This window comes from Oncorhynchus gorbuscha, linkage group LG20, assembly GCF_021184085.1.
Source record: "Oncorhynchus gorbuscha isolate QuinsamMale2020 ecotype Even-year linkage group LG20, OgorEven_v1.0, whole genome shotgun sequence".
Lineage (NCBI taxonomy): Eukaryota > Metazoa > Chordata > Actinopteri > Salmoniformes > Salmonidae > Oncorhynchus > Oncorhynchus gorbuscha.
Genome location: NC_060192.1, coordinates 19,896,794 through 19,924,556, shown reverse-complemented (window position 1 = coordinate 19,924,556; position 27,763 = coordinate 19,896,794). Strand labels below are relative to the sequence as shown.

At 45.1% G+C, this 27,763-nt stretch overlaps 1 protein-coding gene and 1 long non-coding RNA gene across 3 annotated transcripts in view; both read left to right on the top strand.

Moving 5' to 3' along the window:
* Window positions 1-216: 216 nt before the first annotated feature.
* LOC124006732 lies at window positions 217-3,474 on the top strand. Of its 2 annotated transcripts, XR_006833829.1 has the most exons (3): window positions 217-565; window positions 1,065-1,204; window positions 1,633-3,474. It is a non-coding gene; the product is annotated as an uncharacterized LOC124006732 (long non-coding RNA). The 2 variants fall into 2 exon arrangements; XR_006833828.1 differs by lacking the exon at window positions 217-565 and having other exon boundaries at window positions 572-1,204.
* A 16,251-nt stretch (window positions 3,475-19,725) lies between these two features.
* The window catches only part of LOC124006730 (ectonucleoside triphosphate diphosphohydrolase 2-like), a 35,397-nt gene continuing 27,359 nt past the window's right edge, over window positions 19,726-27,763 (top strand). Inside the window, exon 1 of the mRNA XM_046316848.1 lies at window positions 19,726-20,020. Coding sequence (XP_046172804.1) covers window positions 19,904-20,020 — 117 coding nt within the window. The 5' untranslated portion in view covers window positions 19,726-19,903. The remainder of the gene's footprint in view (window positions 20,021-27,763) is intronic.

Genomic DNA, 27,763 nt, shown 5'->3' with positions numbered 1-27,763 from the left:
TGTAGGTGAGAGGAATAACGTCGTGGTAGGGACAAAAAGTGAGTGAAAAACACCCTAAATATGTTTAGAACTACAAATGAACTTTCTTCTGTCAGTTCTTTTTTTTAATGTCACAATTCCAACCCTCCTCCTCTATCCGGGCTTGAACCTGGCAAAAGTGACCCAAAAGAGACACTCTGGCGGAGTTACTCAGTTTTTTAAAAAGTTTTTATTTATTTAGTTTTTTTAGTTTAGTTTAGTTTTCTTAATTTGGTTTGGGTTTTAACCTTATGGTCCACTTGGGAGCCTACAACAAGTCACAGTAAAACATGAACATTTATAACCATAACTTTTTAACATTTAAAACAAATACAATCTAAATGGACCAAAAAGAGACAATAGAAAAAAAATGTCAATGACAATGTGAGAAAATTATGTTCAGGTTAATAAAAGAAAAAAAAAATGGAAACCAGGGCGGGATCAGTCAGCGGTGGCTTCCCGCTTGCGGGATTCATTTGCAGTCTGGACGCGGAGGAGTGCTCTGACTGAAGCTGGGAGGGACTGCTATGCGAGGACTGGGCCGCCTGTGAGTACTTTGGGACCGGGGTGCTCGTTGAGAAGAGTAAGAACGATACGTGCTTTCACGTCTCCAATAACACCAGAAAGGGGTCTGAATACTAAAGGGGTCTGAATTCTCGCTAAATATAGCGACACATTCGCCAAGTTGGCAACACTGGGTTCCCACTAGTTACCACAGCCACAAAGCTGTGTCATACTACTTCAATATTGACTATATTGTAAAAATGCATGAAAACACAAATTTGCTTTATGGTCTTCATTTAAAGGTTAGGGTTAGGGTTAGGCATAAGGTTAGCAGTGTGGTTAATGTTAGGTTTAACATCAGATTTGAAGAAGAAATGGTAGAATTAAGCGGGGTTAATAATTTTGTGGATGTGGTAACTAGTGACGACCCCGGAGGTGGAGGCTAGGACAGCAGGACGTTCTCGCGCCTGCTCATCAGGTAGAATGTTTCAAATTGGGTGTGGCTTACCTATTTTTGTTTTTGACTGTTGTTGTTTCTTCAGAGGCGATAGGGGTCGTGAATCGTTTTTTAAGTGTTAGGTATATCATATGGGACTATTTTCTAGAGATATATACCTAGACGTGTTAAAACCGTCCACACCTGTTTGGAGCTGAACCTCATCTGAGTTCTGGAGTTTGTAAGGTAAGAAGCTCGACGAACTCGGGGCTTTTACTTTTCAGTAAAATATGTAGACGGTATTCACCCGCAGGGTTGTGTGCCGTTAATGTACAGACTACTTCTCTTGTATTTAAACAGTAACCAATTGCAACAACAAACATGTCCCAATATTTAGCCCATATCCGTTTGATGACTTACTGTGTAGAAAAATAATTTACAGAATATGGGTATGTAGGACAAAATTTAGAACACTACTTCACTGCTGAATCTACTGTACTAGTTCACATCAACACCCACAGAATCAGTCTTGAGACTGCATAGCCAGACACTTTTTGATGTCTGGGTTTAAAACAATCACAGTACAAACTGATGTCATAATGGCAAATTGTAGTAATAGTAGGCCTAGAGTATCAATAAGAAGTAGTATGACACTACCATTGTCTTTTATCCAGCTTGCCTTAAGTTCTCAAGTGAGATCTATACAAGGGTCAGGATGGCTGAGACTGAGCCATGGATCGGGACTGGAGGTCCATGGGAAGCCACTGTCCATCGCCTCCCTGTCTCATGGATCAAACAATGGCTGTGGCATCCTCCAACCTCCAGACCCAAGGTTGAAGACCTGGAGAGACATTATGCAGGACTGTTAGAAGACAGCACTACCAGTCCCTCCAGTTGCTGCTCTCGCCAGCGCATCCTCCTGGCCATCCTCATCATGGTGGCCCTGACAGTCATGGCACTGCTGCTACTGTGGAACTACCAGTGCATCATGGTGTGGCACCTCTGCCAGGAAGAGCACTCTGGCTTCCCTAAGATGATGGAAGGGGGTATAGGACTGGCACGTTGGGGGAGAGACTAGGGCAGCTTGAACAGGTTTAAGGTGTGATAATGCGAAAGCACATTAACCCTATCCAAACATATAGACCTGCTAGCTCATTTTTGTCCTGATTTTGTTTGTTTTTCTGCTTGGATTCTATGGTGCTATACATTTTGCACAATGTTAGTTTTTCCATATAAGTTATGAACAGGTGACAGGTTTTTCAGTTACTGTCAGATTTGTTTGTTTGAAACTCGGGTTCAGAAATAAACAAGGCCAAAAGTATGTGGACAGCTTATTCCAAAATCATGGGCATTTAATATGGAGTTGGTCCTCCCTTTGATGCAATAACAGCCTCCACTCTTCTGGGAAGGAAACTTGTTGTTAGAACATTGCTGCAGGGACTTGCTTCCATTCAGCCACAAGCATTAGTGAGGTTGGGCACTGATGTTGGGCGATTAGGCCTGACTCGCAGTCTGCGTTCCGATTCATCCCAAAGGTGTTCGATTGGGGTGATGACACGGCTCTGTTGGTCAGTCAAGTTCTTCCACGCCGATCTTGAAAAAACATTTCTGTATGGACCTCGCTTTGTGCACAGGGGCGTTGTCCTGCTGAAACAGGAAAGGGCCTTCCCAAACTGTCGCCACAAAGTTGAAAGCGCAGAATTGTCTAGAATGTTGTGTGCTGTTTCATTAAGAACCATAAAAAAACGCCCCAGACCATTATTCCTCCTCCACCAAACTTTACAGCACTATGCACTCGGCCATCCCGTTCTGTGAGCTTGTGTGGCTTACAACTTCGCAGCTGAGCCATTGTTGCTCCTAGAAGTTTCCACTTCACAATAACAGCACTTATAGTTGACTGGGGTAGCTCTAGCAGGGCAGACATTTGATAAACTGAGTTGTTGGAAATGTGCATCCTATGACGGTGACACATTTGAAAGTCACTGAGCTCTTCAGTATGGGCCAATCTACTGCCAATGTTTGTCTATAGAGAGTGCATGGAAGTGTGCTCAATTTAATAGAACTGTCAGCAACGGATGTGGCTTAAATAGCTGAATCCACTCATTTGAAAGGGTGTCCACATACTTTTGTATAAAACACACTTTCAATGGTTTATTTTTGCCATGTGTATTACTCAAGCTGGAATATATAAACTCTTATGCTCTTATTTCTTTTGTGAATATTAGAGGGTGATTTTATATTTTGTAAGTGTTCCTACACTAGAAATAAAGATACTTGTTTGTCATATTAAGCTTGATGCAAGTTTGCCAACCTACTATAGTTTTGTTGTATTTTACCACAAGGGGGAGTTATTGTCCATAAATAAAACATCAAGTCCCAGCTCTGATGTTTCAAGGTGCAGCACTAACTGTTGTTTTGCATGTCTTTTGGGGTTGAAGGTGGTCTCACTGATTTTCCTGCTAATTTAAACCAAGGGTTGGATAAAAATAAATAAAACAGTGTGGCTCTCAAATGGACTGTGTGTCTACATTGTGATGCCTCTGTGTGGTCAAAGCATGGGGGGAAATGTGTGTGATTATGTGAATGTGATTTTCACTTGGGTGGTATCGGGTGTAATCATTCCGCAGATTTTTGCAACAATCTTTTTATTCCAAATGGAAAATGTTTTGTAATGAAAACAAGAGTTTCTATTGGACAAGTTCATGTAGCTCCTTCGTCATTTCATTCCATTTGGTTGGTTCTTAAACGGTAAATGGTTTCCTTTGCAAGACATAACGAATACATCCCAGGACTTTTGCATGCAACAGTGTTCCTGTCATAAGTGAGTCTTGTGGAACACAGTCCATTCTGACCCTTTGATTCTGGAGTCCCAGGGCCCTGTCTGGTTTGAGGAAATGGCCATTTTTCCCTTTGCATTGGCAGACACAGGTCCTTGTTAAGGACCGGTAGTTGTGCCATTCTTCAGGGGATTAATCACAGATATTCCAATGGAGGCAATAAGGCATGAGCCCAAGGGATGGAGGGGAAGTAGACACATCGGAAGGCTGGTAAAGAACATTCTGAAAGTGGACAATAGGACAATTCCTGTTTATGTCATCAAAATTGTTGTACGACTATCATACTATCTAGTATGGTGTCTTATTGTCGTTCAAAAAGGTGAGGGCAAATTAAAACATGGTCATTATTGCACTTGTTGTGGAATGAAGTTGCCATGTAGGCCTAGTTTATAATGCCAACCATCATTTTTCCAACACTGGTGCAATGCTGTACTAGCCCACCATCATTATTGTCCCCGGCGATGACAACCGGGAGGGGACTGTGGATCTGTCCCAGTACATTCGTTTGTGTGTTCTTTCTTACAGTCGTCACACGATAACTCTGGCACTGGCCCAGTTTTAAAAATTTAAAAAACTTGGGCGAATGATGCGTCTTGCCATAGAGATCCAGCATTTACAAAAGTACACTGATTTGGCAGATTATGGCGCTATAACAAGATATTGAAAATGCAAAGTTTGAAACGTCAAGCCCCCCCTCATCCTGTTTGACCTAAAGTAATGAAATTCGGTACATGGGTCCCTCTCATCAGAAGGAACAAATGAGCCCCAGGGACCCATAAAGTCTGCCACGATGGATTTTCCGTCATTTTGAATTTAGTGAAAAATAATTTACGCAACTCTTCAGGCAGCAAATGACATATTTGCACGAAACTTGATATGTGGCATCTATAGACAGAGGTGTCTCAATGCAATATTCTCCAGACTAGTGCTTAAAACAACATTCAGCCTTGGCAATACAGCCACACCAACCCACATCAGTGTGTGTTTTTCTGTCTTTGTTCCTTTGTTGTCCTGTCTGTCTGTCTTGTCTGTCTTGTCTGTCTGTCTGTCTGTCGATAAAAGGTATGTTGAGCAGACACAGGTCCTTGTTAAGGACCGGTAGTTGTGCCATTCTTCAGGGTCCGTCCGTGTTAATTGCTGTAACATATAAGTACATCTGTGTCTCTCTGTTTTGTTCATACCTACACTGCACTCACCTCTGAGCTGTGTCTGCTAAGCCTAGCATCCTTTCCCACATCACTGGTACCAGAAGACCAGAGGATCACACTGCCTGTGCTGGGTCGAGCAACAATCTAGTTGTGAATGAATAAACACATTTATTTGATAAAGAAGAAAGATTATTGAACTTTTTTGTTTTTACATTGTAGAATAATGGGGAAGACATCGAAACTGAAATAACACATGGAATCATGTAACCAAAACCATGTTAAACAAATCAAAATATATTTTATATTTGAGATTCTTGAAAGTAGCCACACTTTGCCTTGACAGCTTTGCACACTTTTTGCATTCTCTCAACCAGCTTCATGAGGTACTCGCCTGGAATGCACTTCAGTTAACAGGTGTGCCTTGTTAATAGGGAATTGTGGAATTTATTTTCTTAATGCATTAGTAATGTTGTGACAAGGTATTGTTGGTATTAGTGATGCACCGATATGACATTTCTGCCCAATACCGATATCCAATATTTTCCTTGCCAGAAAAACCAATAGCAATAACCAGCAGGGTAGCCTAGTGGTTAGAGCGTTGGACTAGTAACCGGAAGGTTGCAAGTTCAACCCCCCGAGCTGACAAGGTACAAATCTGTCGTTCTGCCCCTGAACAGGCAGTCACTATAGTCCCTGGTTCGAATCCAGGCTGTATCACATCATCCGGGCCATCATTGTAAATAAGAATTTGTTCTTAACTGACGTGCCTAGTTAAATAAAGGTTACACACACACCACACTGACCAAAAAGTTATTTTATGTCCCGATTACCAGTAAAACATAATCAAAACCAATTTCTTTCACTTACTTGCTGTGCTGTTTCGTTGTTCAGTCATTTCATTCTCAACCATGATTTCTTTGGAATGCAGTTTGGGTCTTTGCGTGTCAAAAAATATACACAATCTGTTGGCTAGCTAACTATATAGCTAGGTGTCATCATCTAAAATAACCCTAATTTATAAGACAGTTCTTATTTGATTTAATGGTGGTCGGACCCATCTATGTGAAGCTAGCCACAATAATGATTATCCACAATAGTGGACTTTGCAGGTTAGCCTTCAAAATAAAAGTATGGCATATGGCATTCTACTATTTGTATTCATTTGTATTACTGTCAATGCCATACTTTTATTTTGAAGGCAAACAGCAATTTCCACTATTGTTCCTAATCCTTATTGTGGCTAGCTTCACAAAACAACCCAGTGTGTTCAAGCCTCACTAGCCAGATAGCTGGCTGCTTATAATGTTGCTTTTGGCAACAGGGTTAAATTGCTGACTAGCTATTTATTTTCATGAACTGAAGTTCAATTTCAATAGGGAAACAACAAGTGGCAACCTAGCTAATACTTACAAGGATTCCTAAATCATTGCTAAGATTGAATGAAAATGACTGCAGGTTCTACTGGTCATTGTTTTCAGGTTGGTTGTATGGGTGCTAGCTAGGTTCTAAGCTAAAGATAGCTACCCCAGACATTGCGGTCGAACAAATTATGCTTAATTACCAACGCGATATTGTAAACACATCGTTTGTGGCCGGTGTTTGCTTGTTTGCAGACTTTTTTTGTACATCTTTGACAGTGCTACTGTATCTTTTTTGGCATTCCATCGTATGTATGTTGTGAAGCTAATAGCAGTGACGCTATTACTGTGTAACTCCGGTAGGGCAACATTTTAAAAATACCACACTTGGTAGTGTGGTCGAGCACCGGTACAGTCGGCGAAAACCAACATCACCCACTACAGAGAACGGTTGATTGTGAATTATTTTGGTATTAATGGATTAAGCCTTTGAGTTGTCTCGTACGGGGGGGGGGGGGGGGGTGCTTTGTGATTAATAACTCATGGTGTAATCATGAAAACATACAGGAACTCATGTCCTTCTGTTCAGCCGATCTAGAATTCCTTACAATCAAGTTTTGGCCATTTTACCTACCAAGATAATTCTCATCAGGTATAGTCACAGCTGTGTACATTCCCCCTCAAGCAGACACCAAGACGGCCCTCAAGGAACTTCACTGGGACTATATGCAAACTGGAAACAATACATGCAGAGGCTGCATTTATTGTAGATGGGGATTGTAACAAAGCAAATTTGAGAACAAGTCTACCTAAATTCTTCCAGCATTTTGACTGCACTACGTGCATGCACAATACCGTCAACCACTGCTACTCTAACTTCCGCGACGCATACAAAGCCCTCCCCTGCCCTCCCTTCGGCAAATCCGACCACAATGCCATCTTGCTTCTCCCATCTTATAGGCAGAAACTTAAACGGGATGTACCAGTGATGAGAACCATTCAATGCTGGTCCGACCAATCGGAAGCCACGCTTCAAGATTTTTTTGATCACATGGACTGGAATATGTTCCGGTCAGCCTCCGAGAACAACATCAACCAATACGCTGACTCGGTGAGTGAGTTTATAAAGAAGTGCATTGGAGATGTTGTACCCACGGTGACTATTAAAACCTAACCTAACCAGAAACCGTGGATGGATGGCGGCATTCGTGTAAAACTGAAAGCGTGTTCCACCGAATTTAACCATCGAAAGAGGTCTGGGAATATGTCTGAATATAAACAGTGTAGCTATTCCTTCCAAGGCAATCCAACAAGCGAAATGCCAGTACAGGGACAAGGTGGAGTTGCAATTCAACAGCTCAGACACAAAACGTATGTGGCAGGGTCTATAGGAAATCACGGACTACAAAAAGAAAGACACCGACGTCACGCTTCCAGACAAACCATACACCTTCGCCCGCTTTGAGGATAATACAGTGCCACTGTCGCGGCCCGCTAACAAGGACTGACCCCCCTCCTTCTTTGTGTCCGACATAAGTAAAACATTTAAATGTGTTAACCCTCGCAAGACTGCTGGCCCAGACGGCATCCCAAGCCTCGTCCTCAAAGCATACACATACCAGCTGGCCGGTGTGTTTATGGACATATTCAATCCCTCCCTATCCCAGTCTGTTGTCCCCACATGCTTCAAGATTGCTTCCATTGTTCCTGTACCCAAAAAGGCAAAGATAACTGAACTAAATGACTACTGCCCCGTAGCACTCACTTCTGTCATCATGAAGTGCTTTGAGAGACTGGTCAAGGATCATATCACCACCTTACCGGCCACCCTAGACCCAGTTTGCATACCGCCCCAACAGGTCAACAGACGACGCAATCACCATCACATGGCACACTGCCTAATCCCATCTGGACAAAAGGAATACCTATGTAGGAATGCTGTTCATTGACTACAGCTCAGCATTCAACACCATAGTTCCCTCCAAGCTCATCATCAAGCTGGAGGCCCTGGGTCTCAACCCCGCCCTGTGCAATTGGTTCCTGGACATTCTGATGGGCAGCCCCCAGGTGGTGAAGGTAGGAAACAGCATCTCCACTTTGCTGACCCTCAACACTGGGGCCCCACAAGGGTGCGTGCTCAGCCCCCTCCTGTACTCCCTGTTCACCCACGACTGCGTGGCCATGCACGCCTCCAACTCAATCATCGAGTTTGCAGACAACACAACAGTAGTGGGCTTGATTACCAACAACGACGAGACAGCATACAGGGATGAGGTGAGGGCAGTCTGAGTGTGGGATCAGAAAAACAACCTATCACTCAACTTCAACCAAACAAAGGAGATGATCGTGGACTTCAGGAAACGGCAAAGGGAGCACCCCCTATTCACATCGAATGGCAATGGAGAGCGTGGAAAGTTAAGTTCCTCTGCGTACACATCACAGACAAACTGAACTGGTACACGCACACAGACAGTGTGGTGAAGAGGCGCTTCTTCAACCTCAGGAGGCTGAAGAAATTTGGCTTGTCACCCAAAACCCTGACAAACTTTTACAGATCCACAATCAATAGCATCCTGTTGGGCTGTATCACAGCCTGGTATGGCAACTGTACCACCTTCAACCGCAAGGCTCTCAAGAGGGTGGTACGGTCTGCACAATGCATCACCGGGGGCAAACTACCTGCCCTCCATGAGGCCTTTCAGCACCCGATGTCACAGGAAGGCCTAAAAGATTATCAAGGACATCAACCATCCGAGCCACTGCCTGTTCACACCGCTACCATCCAGAAAGTGAGGTCAGTACATGTTAGAGGTCGACCTATTATGATATTTCAACGCCGATACCGATTATTGGGGGACCAAAAAAGCCGATACCGATTAATCGGCCGGTTTTTATTTATTTATAATAATGACAGTTACAACAATACTGAATGAACACTTATTTTAACTTAATATAAAACATCAATAAAAATCAATTTAGCCTCAAATAAATAATGAAACTTGTTCAATTTGTTTTAAATAATGCAAAAACAAAGTGTTGGAGAAGTAAAAGTGCAATATGTGCCATGTAAAAAAGCTAACGTTTGGGTTCCTTGCTCAGAACATGAGAACATATGAAAGTTGGTGGTTCCTTTTAACATGAGACTTCAATATTCCAAGGTAAGAGGTTTTAGGTTGTAGTTATTATAGTATTTATAGGACTATTTCTCTCTATACCATTTGTATTTCATATACCTTTGACTATTAGATGTTCTTATAGGCACTATAGTATTGCCACTGTAACAGTATAGCTTCCGTCCCTTAATTAATCGGCCATTCCCATTAACCGGTCGACCTCTCCAATGGATATTAGAGTGGTTGAAATCTATCCTGTTGTCTGATGAGTCGAAACTTGCGATTTTTGATTCCAGCTGTTGTGTCTTTGTGAGACGCCAAGTAGTTAAACGGATGATCTCCGCATGTGTGGTTCCCACAGTGAAGCATGGGGGAAGAGGTGTGATGGTGTGGGGGTGCTTTGCTGGTTACACTGTCAGTGATTTGATTTAGAATTCAAGGCACACTTATCCAGCATGGCTACCACAGCATTCTGCAGCGATACACTATCCCAACTGGTTTGTGCTTAGCGGGACAAAATTTGTAAGTGCAGGCTGTGTAAGTGCTATTTGACCAAGATGGATAGTGATGGTGCTGCATCAGATGACCTGGCCTCCAAAATCACCTGACCTCAACCCAATTGAGATGGTTTGGGGTGAGTTAGACTGCAGAGTGAAGGGAAAGCAGCCAACATGTGCTCAGCATATGTGGGAACTCCTTCAAGAATGTTAGGAAAGCATTCCAGGTGAAGCTGTTTGAGAGAATGCCAAGTGTGTGCAAAGCTGTCATCAAGGCAATGGTTGGCTACTTATTGGACATGATTTGGAAATGCGCACACCTGTCTATATCAGGTCCCACAGTTGACAGTGCATGTCAGAGCAAAAACCAAGCCATGAAGTCGAATGAATTGTCTGTAGAGCTCCGAGACAGAATTGTGTCGAGGCACAGATCTGGGGAAAGGTACCAAACATTTCTGCAGCACTGAAGATCCCCAAGAACACGGTGGCCTCCATCATTCTTAAATGGATGAAGTTTGGAACCATCAATACTCTTCCTAGAGCTGGCCACCCGGCCAAACTGAGCAATCAGGGGAGAAAGGCCTTGGTCAGGGAGGTGAGCAGGAACCCGATGGTCACTCTGACAGAGCTCTAGAGTTCCTCTGTGGAGATGGGAGAACCTTCCAGAAGGACAACCATCTCTGCAGCACTCCACCAATCAGGCCTTTATGGTAGAGTGACCAGATGGAAGCCACTCTTCAGTAAAAGGCACATGACAGCCCGCTTGGCTGTCGATTGAACCCAATCCAACATATCTGGAGAGGCCTGAAAATAGTTGTGCAGCTACGCTCCCCATCCAAACTGACAGAGCTTGAGAGGAACTGCAGAGAAGAATGTGAGAAACTCTCCAAATAGAGGTGTGCCATGCTTGAAGTGTCATACACAAGAAGATTTGAGACTGTAATTGCTGCCAAAGGTACTTCAACAAAGTATTGAGTAAAGGGTTTGAATACTTATGTAACTGGTTTGTTTTTAATAAATTACCAAAAATGTGCTTTGTCATTATGGGCTATTGTGTGTAGATTGATGAGGGGATAAAAACAATTCAATCAATTTTAGAATAAGGCTGTAACCTAACAAAATGTGGGAAAGGTCAAGGGGTCTGAATACTTTCCCAAGGCACTGTTGCTGATTTAAGATGAAATCGTCAACGCTTGCTTTATTTGTTTTACGTAATACGCGCTTACTATAGTCATTTTTATTTAACCTCCTGAGATGGAAAATAACATTTTTGATTAAGTTGAACATGTGCTCTTTTAAATTATAATTGTTTAACTCTTAAGTTTTACACACACACAGACGAGACAACACAAAGCAATATAAATCATATACTACACTATAAAAAATACAAATAATACATTTTTAAAAAATAGTTTAAAGATACCATACTTTAGACAAGTTAAACACACCAGGCAGAAGGCTACAAAGGTTAAAGGGCAATCTATAGTAAGGGTACAGAGCAAACACCTCACCATTGTTCCTGTATACAGTCAAGGGATAGGAGTGGAGAAATGCAACCACTCACTGACCGTCATGGCCACAGACCGACCAGCCACAAAAAACACAAAGAAATGCTCATCCAATCCACAAGGGGGTCAAATACAGACTTATTTTGGTTTTAATAGGAATGCCATCAAAGGATGGACTGTTTAAAGTAAGACGAATGGAGCCCAAACCTCATTTAAACATTTTTTCTCGTTTCAGAGAGCACAACACATCTCTCACCCAATATTTATAAGATGGGGGAGCTACCATCCATTTTACATCTGACACAGGTAGGATCAAAATCAGAGAATATTCTTCCAAGTTTGGCCCCAGACCAGTGGATACTGTGAACCACCTTGAATTGAATGAGGCTGTGTCTAGTGCTAAATGAGGATGAATGCACCCTGTGCAGCACAGATTCTCAGGTGTCTTCCCCAAGTTCCTCCCCCAAATCCTTTTCCCATTGAGTCTTTAAAGGCACCAAAGAAGGGTTCTGTAAGTCACGAATGATTGCATATACATCTGAAATTGCGCCCCAGGAAGCTTGTTCAGCTCCAAGATGCTCTGTATGGCTGTATTCGCAGGCCTATGGGGAAATTGAGGTGTGTTAGCTCTGACAAAGTTCCTAGTCTGGAGATAGCGGAAAAAGTGGGATTGGAGGAGGTTGAACTTTTCCTGTAGCTGAGCAAAAGAGGCAAATGTATCATCAAAGAATAATTGGGCTAGTGAGGAGAGGCCTAGTGAGTGCCAGATGGCAAAAGCCCCATCATTCAAAGATGGAGGAAATAAAATGTTATGATTAATTCGGCCTGATAGAGAAAAGCCTCGGAGGCTAATGGCTGAATGGGACTGATTCCAAATTTTAAGAGACTGCTTTTAAATTGGTTTGACACACCTTTTGCCTAGGGACACTGGGAGAGACGAGCACAACACAGAAGCAAGTGCAGCAGGTTTACATGATTCAGACTCCATCTGGATCCAGAGTGGTCTAGGATCAGTCTGCAGCCAGTACAGAAGGGCTCTGAAATTTGCAGCCCAATAGTAAGTCTGAATATTTGGTAGAGCTAAACCCCCCAATGACTTAGGCTTCTGTAAATGTTTTCTACCAATTCGTGGTACCTTGCCATCCCAAATAAAATGCATGAATCTTTGATCCAGTGAAATAAAAAAACAGTTTGGAATAAAAATGGGTAAACATTGAAATAAATATAAACATTTGGGCAACACACTCATTTTAATGACATTAATCCTTCCGATAAGAGAAAGCGGTAGCGAATTCCAAAAAGTAAAAGATTGTTTCAATCTGTCTGCTAGAGCAACAAAGTTTTCCTGAAACAAATTTGAATATTTCCTTGTTACTTTAACTGCCAAGGAGGTGAATTGATCCTGGACAATCCTAAACTGAGAACTTGTAAAATAGCACTTTAAAGCAGCCGTATTTACAGGAAAAAGCTCACTCTTGCATAGATTCAGCTTGTACCCTGAGATTGATCCAAACTTTTTAAGAACAGATAAGGCACGTGGCAATGAGGTATCAGGGTTAGAGAGAAACAAAAAGAGGTCGTCAGCATATAGCGAGAATTTCTGCTCTAAACCCGTCCTGATTATTCCTTGAATGGCAACATTAGAGCGTAGTGGAATGGCGAGAGGCTTGATTGCCAAAGCAAACAACAAGGGGGAGAGTGGACAACCCGGTCTGGATCCGCGGTGCAAGGGAAAATAGTCAGAGGACAAGTTATTAGTCCGTACCGAAGCTATGGGGGAAAAATAAAGAATCTTTATCCACGCAATGAATTTGGGGCCAAAGCCAAATCTATAAAGGGCAGCTATTCTGTAATCTCACTCAACGCGGTCAAAAGTACACTGCCGAAGGTTAGGCAGAAGTTTTTTGTCCAAAAAGAAGTAATCAATCCGGGAGTATGTGTCACGCCTTGGTCATTGTATTTTGTGTTTTTGTTATATGTTTGGGTAGGCCAGGGTGTGACATGGGTTTATATGTTGTGTTTCGTATTGGGGTTTGTATTATTTGGGATCGCGGCTGATTAGGGGTGTGGTATAGGCTTGGCTGCCTGAGGCGATTCTCAATTAGAGTCAGGTGCTTATCGTTGTCTCTGATTGGGAACCGTATTTAGGTAGCCTGAGTTCGCTTTGTATTTTGTGGGTATTTGTACCTGTCTCTGTGTTGTAGTCACCAGATAGGCTGTAATTAGTTTCACGTTCCGTTCTGTTGTTTTTGTATTTAGATTCAGTTATTTCATGTACCGCGATTCCTTCATTAAAGTCATGAATAACCTACACGCTGCATTTCGGTCCGACTCTCTTTCTTCAACAGACGAACGCCGTTACAGAAACACCCACCTCTCACGGACCGAGCAGCGTGTAAACTGGCAACGACGTAGACAGCTGGAGCAGAAAAAGGAGGACGAATTATTCGGAGAATGGACATGGGAAGACGTGTTGGATGGTAAAGGTTGTTACACTTGGGAGGAGATATTGGCCGGAAGAGATCGCCACCCATGGGAACAGGTCGAGGCACTAAGGAGAGCAGAGGCAGCCGGAGATAGGAGCCGACGATACGAGGGAACACGGTTGGCAAGGAAACCTGAAAAGCAGCCCCAAAAAATTATTGGGGGGACTAGAAGGGAGAATAGTTATGCCAGGTAGGAGACCTGCGCAAACTCCCTGTGCTCACCGTTGGGCTAGAGAGACCGGGCAGGCACCGTGTTATGCTATGGAGCGCACGGTGTTTCCAGTGCGGGTGCAGAGCCTGGTGCGGCACATACCAGCCCTTCCTATTGGCCGGGCTAGAGTAGGCATCGAGCCAGGTAAGCTTGGGCAGGCTCGGTGCTCAAGAGCTCCAGTGCGCCTGCACGGTCCGGTCTATCCAGAGCCACCTCTACACACCAGTCCTCCGGTAGCAGCTCCCCGCACCAGGCTTCCTGTGCGTGTCCTCGATCCAGTACCACCAGTTCCAGCACCACGCACCAGGCCTCCAGTGCGCCTCGCCTGTTCAGCGCAGCCAGCGCTTTTCTCCTCTCCTGTGCTGCCGGAGTCTCCTGTCTGCCCAGCGCCGCCAGTGCTCCCAGTCTGCCCAGCGCCGCCAGTGCTCCCAGTCTGCCCAGCGCCACCAGTGCTCCCAGTCTGCCCAGCGCCACCAGTGCTCCCAGTCTGCCCAGCGCCGCCAGTGCTCCCAGTCTGCCCAGCGCCGCCAGTGCTCCCAGTCTGCCCAGCGCTCCCAGTCTGCCCAGCGCCGCCAGTGCTCCCAGTCTGCCCAGCGCCAGTGCTCCCAGTCTGCCCAGCGCCGCCAGTCCCAGTCTGCCCAGCGCCGCCCAGTGCTCCCAGTCTGCCCAGCGCCGCCAGTGCTCCCAGTCTGCCCAGCGCCATCAGTGCTCCCAGTCTGCCCAGCGCCGCCAGTGCTCCCAGTCTGCCCAGCGCCGCCAGTGCTCCCAGTCTGCCCAGCGCCGCCAGTGCTCCCAGTCTGCCCAGCGCCGCCAGTGCCCCCAGTCTGCCCAGCGCCGCCAGTGCCGCCAGTCAGCCCAGTGCCGCCAGACAACCAGTCTCTTCCAGATCTGCCAGACAACCAGTCTCTTCCAGATCTGCCAGACAACCAGTCTCTTCCAGATCTGCCAGACAACCTGACTCTTCCAGATCCGCCAGCCAGCCACGATTTACCGGAGGCTACTACCTGCCTGAGCTTCCTCTCAGTACTGGGCTTCCTCTCAGTACTGGGCTTCCTCTCAGTACTGGGCATCCTCTCAGTACTGGGCTTCCTCTCAGTACCGGGCTTCCCCTCGGTACCGGGCTGCCCCTCAGTCCCGAGCTGACCCTCAGTCCCGAGCTGCCCCTCAGTCCCGAGCTGCCCCTCTGTCCCGGGCTGCCCCTCTGTCCCGGGCTGCCCCTCTGTCCCGAGCTGCCCTTCTGTCCCGAGCTGCCCCTCTGTCCCGAGCTGCCCCTCTGTCCCGAGCTGCCCCTCTGTCTCGGGCTGCCCCTCTGTCCCGGGCTGCCCCACTGTCCCGGGCTGCCCCACTGTCCCGGGCTGCCCCTCTGTCCCGGGCTGCCCCTCTGTCCCGAGATGCCCCACTGTCCCGAGCTGCCCCACTGTCCCGAGCTGTCCCACTGTCCCGAGCTGCCCCTCTGTCCCGAGCTGCCCCTCTGTCCCGAGCTGCTCCTCAGTTATGTGGGGATCTGGGTGAGAACTATTAGGCCATGGTCGGCGGAGAAGGTGGATTATCCCAGGACGCGAAAGGGAGGAAATAGGACATTAATGGAGTGGGGTCCACGTCCCGAGCCAGAACCGCCACCATGGACAGACGCCCACCCGGACCCTCCCTATGCTCTTGAGGTGCGTCCGGGATTCCGCACCTTAGGGGGGGGGGGATTCTGTCACGCCTTGGTCATTGTATTTTGTGTTTTTGTTATATGTTTGGGTAGGCCAGGGTGTGACATGGGTTTATATGTTGTGTTTCGTATTGGGGTTTGTATTATTTGGGATCGCGGCTGATTAGGGGTGTGGTATAGGCTTGGCTGCCTGAGGCGATTCTCAATTAGAGTCAGGTGCTTATCGTTGTCTCTGATTGGGAACCGTATTTAGGTAGCCTGAGTTCGCTTTGTATTTCGTGGGTGTTTGTACCTGTCTCTGTGTTGTAGTCACCAGATAGGCTGTAATTAGTTTCACTTTCCGTTCTGTTGTTTTTGTATTTAGATTCAGTTATTTCATGTACCGCGATTCCTTCATTAAAGTCATGAATAACCTACACGCTGCATTTCGGTCCGACTCTCTTTCTTCAACAGACGAACGCCGTTACAGTATGTTTGATGAACATGAGAATAAAAGGAATACTGTCTATCTGTAGGATGTAGGAAACGCCAGGTCTCAAACATAGCATATTTCTGAAGAAAGGATTGAATAAGTAGGGCACATTTAGATGGGCCTGTAGTTGTTCGTGAGGACTTGTCAAGAACTGGGGACATTTTACAGTTGAAATCCCCCCCCCCCTACAATCAACAAATAAGAATCTAAATTGGGTATAGCATACAAAAAGGAAGAAATTAAACTTGTGTCATCCCAATTGGGAGCCAAAACAGGAGGGGTAGAAAACAGTTTGAAGTAAGGAAATTGTAGTAAGACAATAAAAAATAAATAAAAACAATAGTTGTCTAGCTAAGACAGCTTACAACCAAGACCAAAAAACTACGTAGTCGTTTGGCCTGTCTGAAAGATGAGCGCTGCCTAGAAACAGTGGGGGTGTAGTCCTGGTAGATGGAGAAGCTCTGTCCTTGAAAGCTCAGTGGTATTGCGGGCTCGTCGGAGAATCTCCATCTTCTCATGGAAAAAGTGCACTCAAAGAATTATGTCACAGGGCCTCTCCCCATCCCAGGGCTTTGGGCGCAGCGACCTGTGGGCACAATCAATCAGGGGCTACCAAAGGGACATTATAAACTGAAATATCTTATGTTTCACAGAGTCGTGGCTTAACGCCGACATGATTAATATACAGCTGGTGGATTTTAAGCTTTACGGCAGGATATAACAGTGGCCTCTGGTAATACAAGGGGTGGCGGCCTATGCATATTTGTTAACAACAGCTGGTGCAAGGATATCTAGAGGTTTTGCTCGTCTGAGGTAGAGTGGCTCATGATAAGCATTAGACCACACTATTTACCAAGAGAGTTTGCATCTATATTTTCTTAGCGGTCTATATACCACCACAGACCGATGCTGGCACTAAGACCGCACTCAACGAGCTGTATAAGGCCATAAGCAAACAGGAAAATGCTCATCCAGAGATGGCACTCCTAGTGGCCGGGGACTTTAATGCAGGGAAACTCATAAATTTTACCTCATTTCGATCAGTATGTTAAATGTGCAACCAGAGGGGGAAAACTCTGGACCACCTTTACTCAACACACAGAGATGCATACAAAGCTCTCCCTCTCCCTCCATTTTTGGCAAATCTGACCATAATTCTATCCTCCAGATTCCTGCTTACATTCAAAAACTAAAGCAGGAAGCACCAGTGACTCTGTGAATAAGAAAGTGGTCAGATGATACAGATGCTTTACTACAGGACTGTTTTGCTAGCACAGACTGGAATATGTTCCGGGATTCATTCGATGGCATTGAGGAGTACGCCACATCAGTCACCTGCTTCATCAATAAGTGCATCGATGACGTCGTCCCCACAGTGACCGTACGTAAATATCCCAACCAGAAGCCATGGATTACAGGCAACATCCGCGCTGAGCTAAAGGCTAGAGCTGCCACTTTCAAGGAGTGGGACTCAAGGAGTGGGAAGCTTATAAGAAATCCCGCTAATCCCACTATTGGGTTCTGATGGGGTATGGCGATTGAATTAAGCTCATGAGGCATACTATAAGTTATATTCTTCAAGAATCAATGGGTAGGCGACATCAATAATTTATAGGGCCAAAAATGGATGTAGCATCTACACTGAACAAAAGTATAAAAACAACATGTAAAGTGTTGGTTACATATTTCATGAGCTGAATAAAAAGATCCCAAGTTTGTGCATGTTTGGGATGCTCTAGATCGACTTGATGACAGCGTGTTATAGTTCCCGCTAATATCCAGCAACTTTGCACAGGCATTGAAGAGGAGTGGGACAACATTCCACAGGCCACAATCAACAGCCTCATTTAATTTTATGTGAAGGATATGTGTGGGCTGCATGAGGCAAATGGTGGTTACACCAGAGACTGACTGGTTTAATTATTTTTTTTTGTAGTACTTTTTACCCCTTTTTCTCCCCAATTTGTAGTTAGTCTTGTCCCATCGCTTCAACTCCCGAACGGACTCGGGAGAGGCGAAGGTCGAGAGCCATGCGTCCTCCGAAACACTACCCCGCCAAGCCGCACTGCTTCTTGACACACTGCTCACTTAACTCGGAAGTCAGCCGCGCCAAACTGGTGACCAAAGTCAGCATCCATGCGTCCAGACCGCCACAAGCAGTCACTAGAGCCCCAAATCGACAAGGACATCCTGGGATCAAACCCGGGTCTGTAGTGACGCCTCAAGCACTGCGATGCAATGCCTTAGACCGCTTCGCCACTCGGGAGGCTACTGATTGGTTTTCTGATCCACACCCCCATATTTGCATATCTGTATTGCCAGTCAGGTGAAATCCATAGATTAGGGCCTAATGTATTTATTTTAATTGACTGATTTCTTTATATGAACTGTAACTCAGTAAAATCTTTGAAACCTGTACCCCCTAGAGGTCGACCGATTTAATTAGGGCCGATTTCAAGTTTTCGTAACAATCGGATATCGGCATTTTTGGACACCGATTATGGCCGATTACATTGCACTCCACGGGGAGACTGTGTGACTTCAAGCCTATCAACTCCCGAGATTAGTCTGGCAATACTAAAGTGCCTATAAGAACATCCAATAGTCAAAGGTATATGAAATACAAATTGTATAGAGAGAAATAGTCCTAGAATTCCTATAATAACTACAACCTAAAACTTCTTAACTGGGAATATTGAAGACTCATGTTAAAAGGAACCACCAGCTTTCATATGTTCTCATGTTCTGAGCAAGCAATTTTGCACGCCCAATTTTTCAGGTTTTGATTTGTTAAAAAAGTTTGAAATATCCAATAAATGTCGTTCCACTTCATGATTGTGTCCCACTTGTTGTTGATTCTTCACAAAAAAATACAGTTTTATATCTTCATGTTTGAAGCCTGAAATGTGGCAAAAGGTCGCAAAGTTCAAGGGGGCCGAATACTTTCGCAAGGTACTGTATGTATGTATGTATGTATGTATATATATATATATATATATTGGTCCTCCAATAATCGGTATCTCGTTAAAATCATAATCGGTCAACCTCTAGTACCCCCTGTACATAGCCTCCTTATTGTTATGTTATTGTGTCACTTTTTATTATTTACTTTATTTGGTAAATATTTTCTTAACTCTTCTTGAACTGCAACTGTTGGTTAAGGGCTTGTAAGTAAGCATTTCACGGTAAGGTCTACACTTGTTGTATTCCGGCATGTGACAAAGTTTGTTGTGTTTATATTTTTGTTCAATGTGCAAGATTTTAACTGCAATTTAAATTCCGTGAAATAAACCTTTTTTCCCCCACCAATTTACACAACTCAAAAGGCACCCAATTTTTGGAACAACCCACATAGAAACGTGATACATGTAGAATGGCAATACATATGGTATCGCCAAAGTAAAAGTGATGATATCTTATTGTGAGGCACTTCCCAGCCCCACTACCAATGGTTCTATCTGTGGGGTTTTGTGATGGGAAGTAAAATAAGTAATTGAAAGTCATGCCGAAGTGACTTAAATTATGCTTTGTATGAAGCCAAACCCATTGTGTAGTTACCTCAAGTTGTTATCCAAACTCCCTTGCCTTCACTGCCAAATCAGGCAGCGCACGCACTGTGGATTTCATCTGCAAGAAGTGCACTGCTCAATTTTTAACAATGGCCAAGCGACGCTGTCATATTTTCGCTTCGGTTGCGCTATTACTGTTTGGGATTGTAGCCATTCTCCTTCTCACTATTCCCACGGATGACTTGACCGAAACCCCGGAATTTATGGTAAGATTCGTTGGGCTATTTTTGGACTGTGTCAGCGTTTTATATGCTGGTTCGTGAAATGTAAGCTGAACACAATTAGCCTCACCAACCCCTTACGAAAAAAAGATTGCAGTCAGAGTGCAGTTTAACTGTAGTATAATGCAGTATTACTGCAGTTAAAGCGGAGTTAACTGCAATATGCTGCAAATACTGCTTCCAAAATACTTTTTTTTTACAACTAATTTTGCTGTGTGACTGCAGTTATTCTGCAATTACTGTGTCCAAAATACTACAGTGCACTGCAGTTACTGCACTTGTACTTCAGTTTCAAAAGTGCTATATATTTTTGTAAGGGACAGTGTAGGCTGTGAATGGAGTGGAGTGAGGTGTCTATCTGCAGGCAGCAGCATGCATAATATAAACCGCATATTTGACAAGGTAATTGTAAAAGGTAAATGTCTACTGACTACAACACTGAAGATAATAACATTGTCAACAAGCATTCAACTATTCAGTCAGTTTTATCCACCTCTGCAACCTGGTCCCGAAGCATTTCATAATATTCTTTATGTAAATCCAAGATGCTCCTTTTAGTATTGCATGTCACGTTTCATATGGTATGTATACATTTTTGGATGCCCATCATCCATTTCATATAATGATACAAATTACAATTTGTATGATATGTTATGAATTTTTAAATGTACAATATGTTACGAATTTGCAAAAGGTATGAAGCGTTACGAATGGCAGTTTCTTGTGGCTAACGTTAGCTGGCTAGGGGTTAGGGTTAGCTAACATAAGTAGTTGCTAAAATGCTAGTGTCCATGATGAGATTCAAACACGCAACCTTTTGGTTGCTATACGTTCACATTATACACCCACCCTGACCAATGACCCTCCTTTCGTTTTTTTGCCTCAAGTAACCTGTCTTGTGTTAAGTTTGGTATGGTTACATATCATACTAATTTGAACGTCTACTATGCTAAATCAAATCAAACTGTATTTGTCACGTGCCAAATACAACAAGTGTAGACCTTACCGTGAAATGCTTACTTTACAAGCCCTTAATAACCAACAGTGCAGTTTAAGAAGACGTAAGAAAATGTTTACCAAATAAACTAAAGTAAAAAATAATGAAAAGCAACTCAATAACATAACAATAACAAGGCTATATACAGGGGGTACCGGTGCTGAGTCAGTGTGCGAGGGTACAGGTTAGAGGTAATTTGTACATGTAGGTAGGGGTGAAGTGACTATGCATAAATAAACAGCGAGTAGCAGCAGTGTACAAAATAAATGGAGGGGAGGGGGTTAATGTCATTGTCCAGTGGCCATTTTATTAATTGTTCAGCAGTCTTATGGATTGGGGGTAGAAGCTTTTTCAGGAGCCTTTTTGGTTCTAGACTTGGCACTCCGGTACTTCTTGCCGTGCAGTAGCAGAGGAAACTGTCTATGACTTGGGTGACTGGAGTCTCTGACGTTTTTATGGGCTTTTCTCTGACACCGCCTATTTATATAGGTCCTGGATTGCTGGAAGCTTGGCCCCAGTGATGTACTGGACCGTATGCGCTAACTTCTGTAGCGCCTTACGGTCAGAATCCGAACAGTTGCCATACCTGGCGGGGATGCAACGGATCAGGATGCTCTCGATGGTGCAGCTGTAGAACTTTGAGGATCTGGGGACCCATGTCAAATCTTTTCAGTCTCCTGAGAAGGGGGAAAAGGTTTTGTCTTGCCCTCTTCACGACTGTCTTGGTGTATTTGGACCATGATGGATCGTTGGTAATGTGGACATTTCTCTGACCACCTCCCTATAGGCTGTCTCATCGTTGTCAGTGATCAGGCAGAGTGCACTGTGTCGTCAGCAAACTTAATGATGGTGTTGGAGTCGTGTTTGACCACACAGTCGTGGTTGAACGGGGAGTACAGGAGGGGACTAAGTGCACACCCCTGAGGGGCCCCAGTGTTGAGGATCAGCGTGGCAGACGTGTTGTTGCCTACCCTTACCACCTGGGGGCGGCCCGTCAGGAAGTCCAGGATCCAGTTGCAGAGGGAGGTGTTTAGTCCCAGGGTCCTTAGCTTAGTGCTGAGCTTTGTGGGCACTATGGTGTTGGATGCTGAGCTGTAGTCAATGAACAGCATTCTCACATAGGTTGTTATTTTGTCCAGGTGGGAAAGGGCAGTGTGGAGTGCGATTGAGATTGTGTTATCTGTGGATCTGTTGGGTCGATATGCGAATTAGAGTGGGTCTAGGGTATCTGGGAGGATGCTGTTGATGTGAGCTATGACCAGCCTTTCAAAGCACTTCATGGCTATCAACGTGAGTGCTACAGGGTGATAATAATTTAGGCAGGTTACCTTCACTTCCTTGGGCACAGGGACTATGGTGATCTGCTTGAAACATGTCGGTATTACAGACTCAGTCAGGGAGAGGTTGAAAATGTCAGTGAAGACACTTGCCAGTTGGTCCGCAGCATGCTTTGAGTACACGTCCTGGTAATCCATCTGGCCCCGCGGCTTTGTGAATGTTGATCTGTTTAAAGGTCTTGCTTACATCGACTACCGAAAGTGTTATCACACAGTCATCCAGAACCGCTGTGCTCTCATGCATGCTTCAGTGTTGCTTGCCTCGAAGCGAGCATAAAAGGAATTTAGCTCGTCTGGTAGGCTCGCGTCACTGGGCAGCTCGCATCTGGGTTTCCCTTTGTAGTCCGTAATAGTTTTCTAGTCCTGCCACATTCGACGAGCGTCAGAGCCCGTGTAGTAGGATTCAATCTTAATCCTGTATTAACGCTTTGCTTGATTGATGGTTCATCTGAGGGCATAGCGGGATTTCTTATAGGCGTCCAGATTAGTGTCCCGCACCTTGAAATTGGCAGCTGTAGCCTTTAGCTCGATGCGGATGTTGCCTGTAATCGATGGCTTCTGGTTTGGATATATACGTACGGTCACTGTGGGGATGATGTCGTCGATGCACTTATTGATGAAGAACATGACTGAGGTGGTATAATCCTCAATACCATTGGATGAATCCCGGAACATATTCCAGTCTGTGCTAGCAAAACTGTCCTGTAGTGTAGCGTCCGCGCCATCTGACCACTTCCGTATTAAGCTCTCTTGGTAGATTGTGTGGTCTACAGCTTATCGTAAGGTACTCTACCTCAGGTGAGCAATACCTCGAGCAATACCTCGAGACTTCTTTAATATAAGACATCGCGCACCAGCTCTTATTGACAAAAAGACACACACCCTCACCCCTCGTCTTACCCGACTTCTTTGTTCTGATGGTGCATTGAAAATCCCTCCAACTCTATATTGTCGGTGAAACATAGGATATTACAGTTCTTAATGTCCCATTGGTAGGATAATCGGAATCGTAGGTCATCCATTTTATTTTCCAATAATTGCATGTTAGCAAGTAGAATTGATGGCAATGGGAGTTTACTCGCTCACCTACAGATTCTCAAAAGGCAGCCTGATCTGCGTCCTCTTTTCCTCCGTCTTTACTTACATTTACATTTAAGTCATTTAGCAGACGCTCTTATCCAGAGCGACTTACAAATTGGTGCATTCACCTTATGACATCCAGTGGAACAGTCACTTTACAATAGTGCATCTAAATCTTAAAGGGGGGGGTGAGAGGGATTACTTATCCTATCCTGGGTATTCCTTAAAGAGGTGGGGTTTCAGGTGTCTCCGGAAGGTGGTGATTGACTCCGCTGTCCTGGCGTCGTGAGGGAGTTTATTCCACCATTGGGGGGCCAGAGCAGCGAACAGTTTTGACTGGGCTGAGCGGGAGCTGTACTTCCTCAGTGGTAGGGAGGCGAGCAGGCCAGAGGTGGATGAACGCAGTGCCCTTGTTTGGGCGTAGGGCCTGATCAGAGCCTGGAGGTACTGAGGTGCCGTTCCCCTCACAGCTCCGTAGGCAAGCACCATGGTCTTGTAGCGGATGCGAGCTTCAACTGGAAGCCAGTGGAGAGAACGGAGGAACGGGGTGACGTGAGAGAACTTGGGAAGGTTGAACACCAGACGGGCTGCGGCGTTCTGGATGAGTTGAAGGGGTTTAATGGCACAGGCAGGGAGCCCAGCCAACAGCGAGTTGCAGTAATCCAGACGGGAGATGACAAGTGCCTGGATTAGGACCTGCGCCGCTTCCTGTGTGAGGCAGGGTCGTACTCTGCGGATGTTGTAGAGCATGAACCTACAGGAACGGGCCACCGCCTTGATGTTGGTTGAGAACGACAGGGTGTTGTCCAGGATCACGCCAAGGTTCTTGGCGCTCTGGGAGGAGGACACAATGGAGTTGTCAACCGTGATGGCGAGATCATGGAACGGGCAGTCCTTCCCGGGAGGAAGAGCAGCTCCGTCTTGCCGAGGTTCAGCTTGAGGTGGTGATCTGTCATCCACACTGATATGTCTGCCAGACATGCAGAGATGCGATTCGCCACCTGGTCATCAGAAGGGGGAAAGGAGAAGATTAATTGTGTGTCGTCTGCATAGCAATGATAGGAGAGACCATGTGAGGTTATGACAGAGCCAAGTGACTTGGTGTATAGCGAGAATAGGAGAGGGCCAAGAACAGAGCCCTGGGGGACACCAGTGGTGAGAGCGCGTGGTGAGGAGACAGATTCTCGCCACGCCACCTGGTAGGAGCGACCTGTCAGGTAGGACGCAATCCAAGCGTGGGCCGCGCCAGAGATGCCCAACTCGGAGAGGGTGGAGAGGAGGATCTGATGGTTCACAGTATCGAAGGCAGCCGATAGATCTAGAAGGATGAGAGCAGAGGAGAGAGAGTTAGCTTTAGCAGTGCGGAGCGCCTCCGTGATACAGAGGAGAGCAGTCTCAGTTGAATGACTAGTCTTGAAACCTGACTGATTTGGATCAAGAAGGTCATTCAGAGAGAGATAGCGGGAGAGCTGGCCAAGGACGGCACGTTCAAGAGTTTTGGAGAGAAAAGAAAGAAGGGATACTGGTCTGTAATTGTTGACATCGGAGGGATCGAGTGTAGGTTTTTTCAGAAGGGGTGCAACTCTCGCTCTCTTGAAGACGGAAGGGACTTAGCCAGCGGTCAGGGATGAGTTGATGAGCGAGGTGAGGTAAGGGAGAAGGTCTCCGGAAATGGTCTGGAGAAGAGAGGAGGGGATAGGGTCAAGCGGGCAGGTTGTTGGGCGGCCGGCCGTCACAAGACGCGAGATTTCATCTGGAGAAAGAGGGGAGAAAGAGGTCAGAGCACAGGGTAGGGCAGTGTGAGCAGAACCAGCGGTGTCGTTTGACTTAGCAAACGAGGATCGGATGTCGTCGACCTTCTTTTCAAAATGGTTGACGAAGTCATCTGCAGAGAGGGAGGAGGGGGGGGGAGGGGGAGGAGGATTCAGGAGGGAGGAGAAGGTGGCAAAGAGCTTCCTAGGGTTAGAGGCAGATGCTTGGAATTTAGCGTGGTAGAAAGTGGCTTTAGCAGCAGAGACAGAGGAGGAAAATGTAGAGAGGAGGGAGTGAAAGGATGCCAGGTCCGCAGGGAGGCGAGTTTTCCTCCATTTCCGCTCGGCTGCCCGGAGCCCTGTTCTGTGAGCTCGCAATGAGTCATCGAGCCACGGAGCGGGAGGGGGAGGACCGAGCCGGCCTGGAGGATAGGGGACATAGAGAGTCAAAGGATGCAAATTATGTGGATCTGAGCCTGTTCCCGGGATAGCAGTATATCTTTCACATCGGACTCGTTAAAGGAAAAAGCTTCTTCCAGTCCGTAGTGAGTAATCCCAGTTCTGATGTCCAGAAGTTAATTTTGGTCATAAGAGATGGTAGCAGCAACATTATGTACAAATGACGCAAAAAAACGTCAACCATCCTCTTCAGTGCGATTCTACCACTACTGGTCTGTGAGACCAGGCTGATCCACCTCATACATAAAATAATATGAGAAACTTGTAGCAATTTAGTTAGCCTACCATTTTAGGATTATAGGGTTAACATTCTTCCTTCCATACGTTTGAATAAGGTTGATAGCCAACCTTGCTGAGCATCTATCCAATATTACAGTCACTGAAAAGTACCAAAACATATTTGGCCATTAATGTGTCTGGGTCACATTGTCATCATATAATATTCACCCTGAGAAGTGTTAACATGGGTGTGAGTTGCTAGTGAACCTAGTGACACTACTTTGTGGTGTCCAAAGCAATCTGCTGAGACAATGTATCTTTCACCTTATGTCACTTACTGGGGTCCAACATATAAAGAAAAAGACATTACAGAAAAGACTACAATTTACATACATTAACATGTAGTGTAGAGTTCAACCGATTAATCTGCAATTTAAAAAAAGTTTTCATAACAATTGATAATCGGCTTTTTTGATGCCGATTACATTGCACTCCACAAGGGGACTGCGTGGCAGCCAGACCACCGGTTACACGAGTGCAGCAAGGAGCCAAGGTACAGTGGGGCAAAAAATTATTGTCAGCCACCAATTGTGCAAGTTCTCCCACTTAAAAAGATGAGAGAGGCCTGTAATTTTCATCATAGGTAGTACACTTCAACTATGACAGACAAAATTAGAAAAAAACATCCAGAAAATCACATTGTAAGATTTTTAATGAATTGATTTGCAAATTATGGTGAAAAATAAGTATTTGGTCAATAACAAAAGTTTCTCAATACTTTGTTATATACCCTTTGTTGGCAATGACAGAGGTCAAATGTTTTCTGTAAGTCTTCACAAGGTTTTCACACTGTTGCTGGTATTTTGGCCCATTCCTCCATGCAGATCTCCTCTAGAGCAGTGATGTTTTGGGGCTGTTGCTGGGCAACAGACTTTCAACTCCCTCCAAAGATTTTCTATGGGGTTGAGATCTGGAGACTGGCTAGGCCACTCCAGGACCTTGAAATGCTTCTTACGAAGCCACTCCTTCGTTGCCCGGGCGGTGTGTTTGGGATCATTGTCATGCTGAAAGACCCAGCCACGTTTAACTTCAATGCCCTTGCTGATGGAAGGAGGTTTTCACTCAAAATCTCATGATACATGGCCCCATTCATTCTTTCCTTTACACGGATCAGTCGTCCTGGTCCCTTTGCAGAAAACCTGCCCCAAAGCATGATGTTTCCACCCCCATGCTTCACAGTAGGTATGGTGTTCTTTGGATGCAACTCAGCATTCTTTGTCCTCCAAACACAACGAGTTGAGTTTTTACCAAAAAGTTATATTTTTGTTTCATCTGACCATATGACATTCTCCCAATCTTCTTCTGGATCATCCAAATGTTCTCTAGCAAACTTCACTGCAGGATTTGAGTCCCTGGCGGCGTAGTGTGTTACTGATGGTAGGCTTAGTTACTTTGGTCCCAGCTCTCTGCAGGTTATTCACTAGGTCCCCCCCGTGTGGTTATGGGATTTTTGCTCACCGTTCTTGTGATAATTTTGACCCCATGGGGTGAGATCTTGCGTGGAGCCCCAGATCGAGGGAGATTATCAGTGGTCTTGTATGTCTTCAATTTCCTAATAATTGCTCCCACAGTTGATTTCTTCAAACCAAGCTGCTTACCTATTGCAGATTCAATCTTCCCAGCCTGGTGCAGGTCTACAATTTTGTTTCTGGTGTCCTTTGACAGGTCTTTGGTCTTGGCCATAGTGGAGTTTGAAGTGTGACTGTTTGAGGTTGTGGACAGGTGTCTTTTATACTGATAACAAGTTCAAACAGGTGGCAATAATACAGGTAACGAGTGGAAGACAGAGGAGCCTCTTAAAGAAGAAGTTACAGGTCTGTGAGAG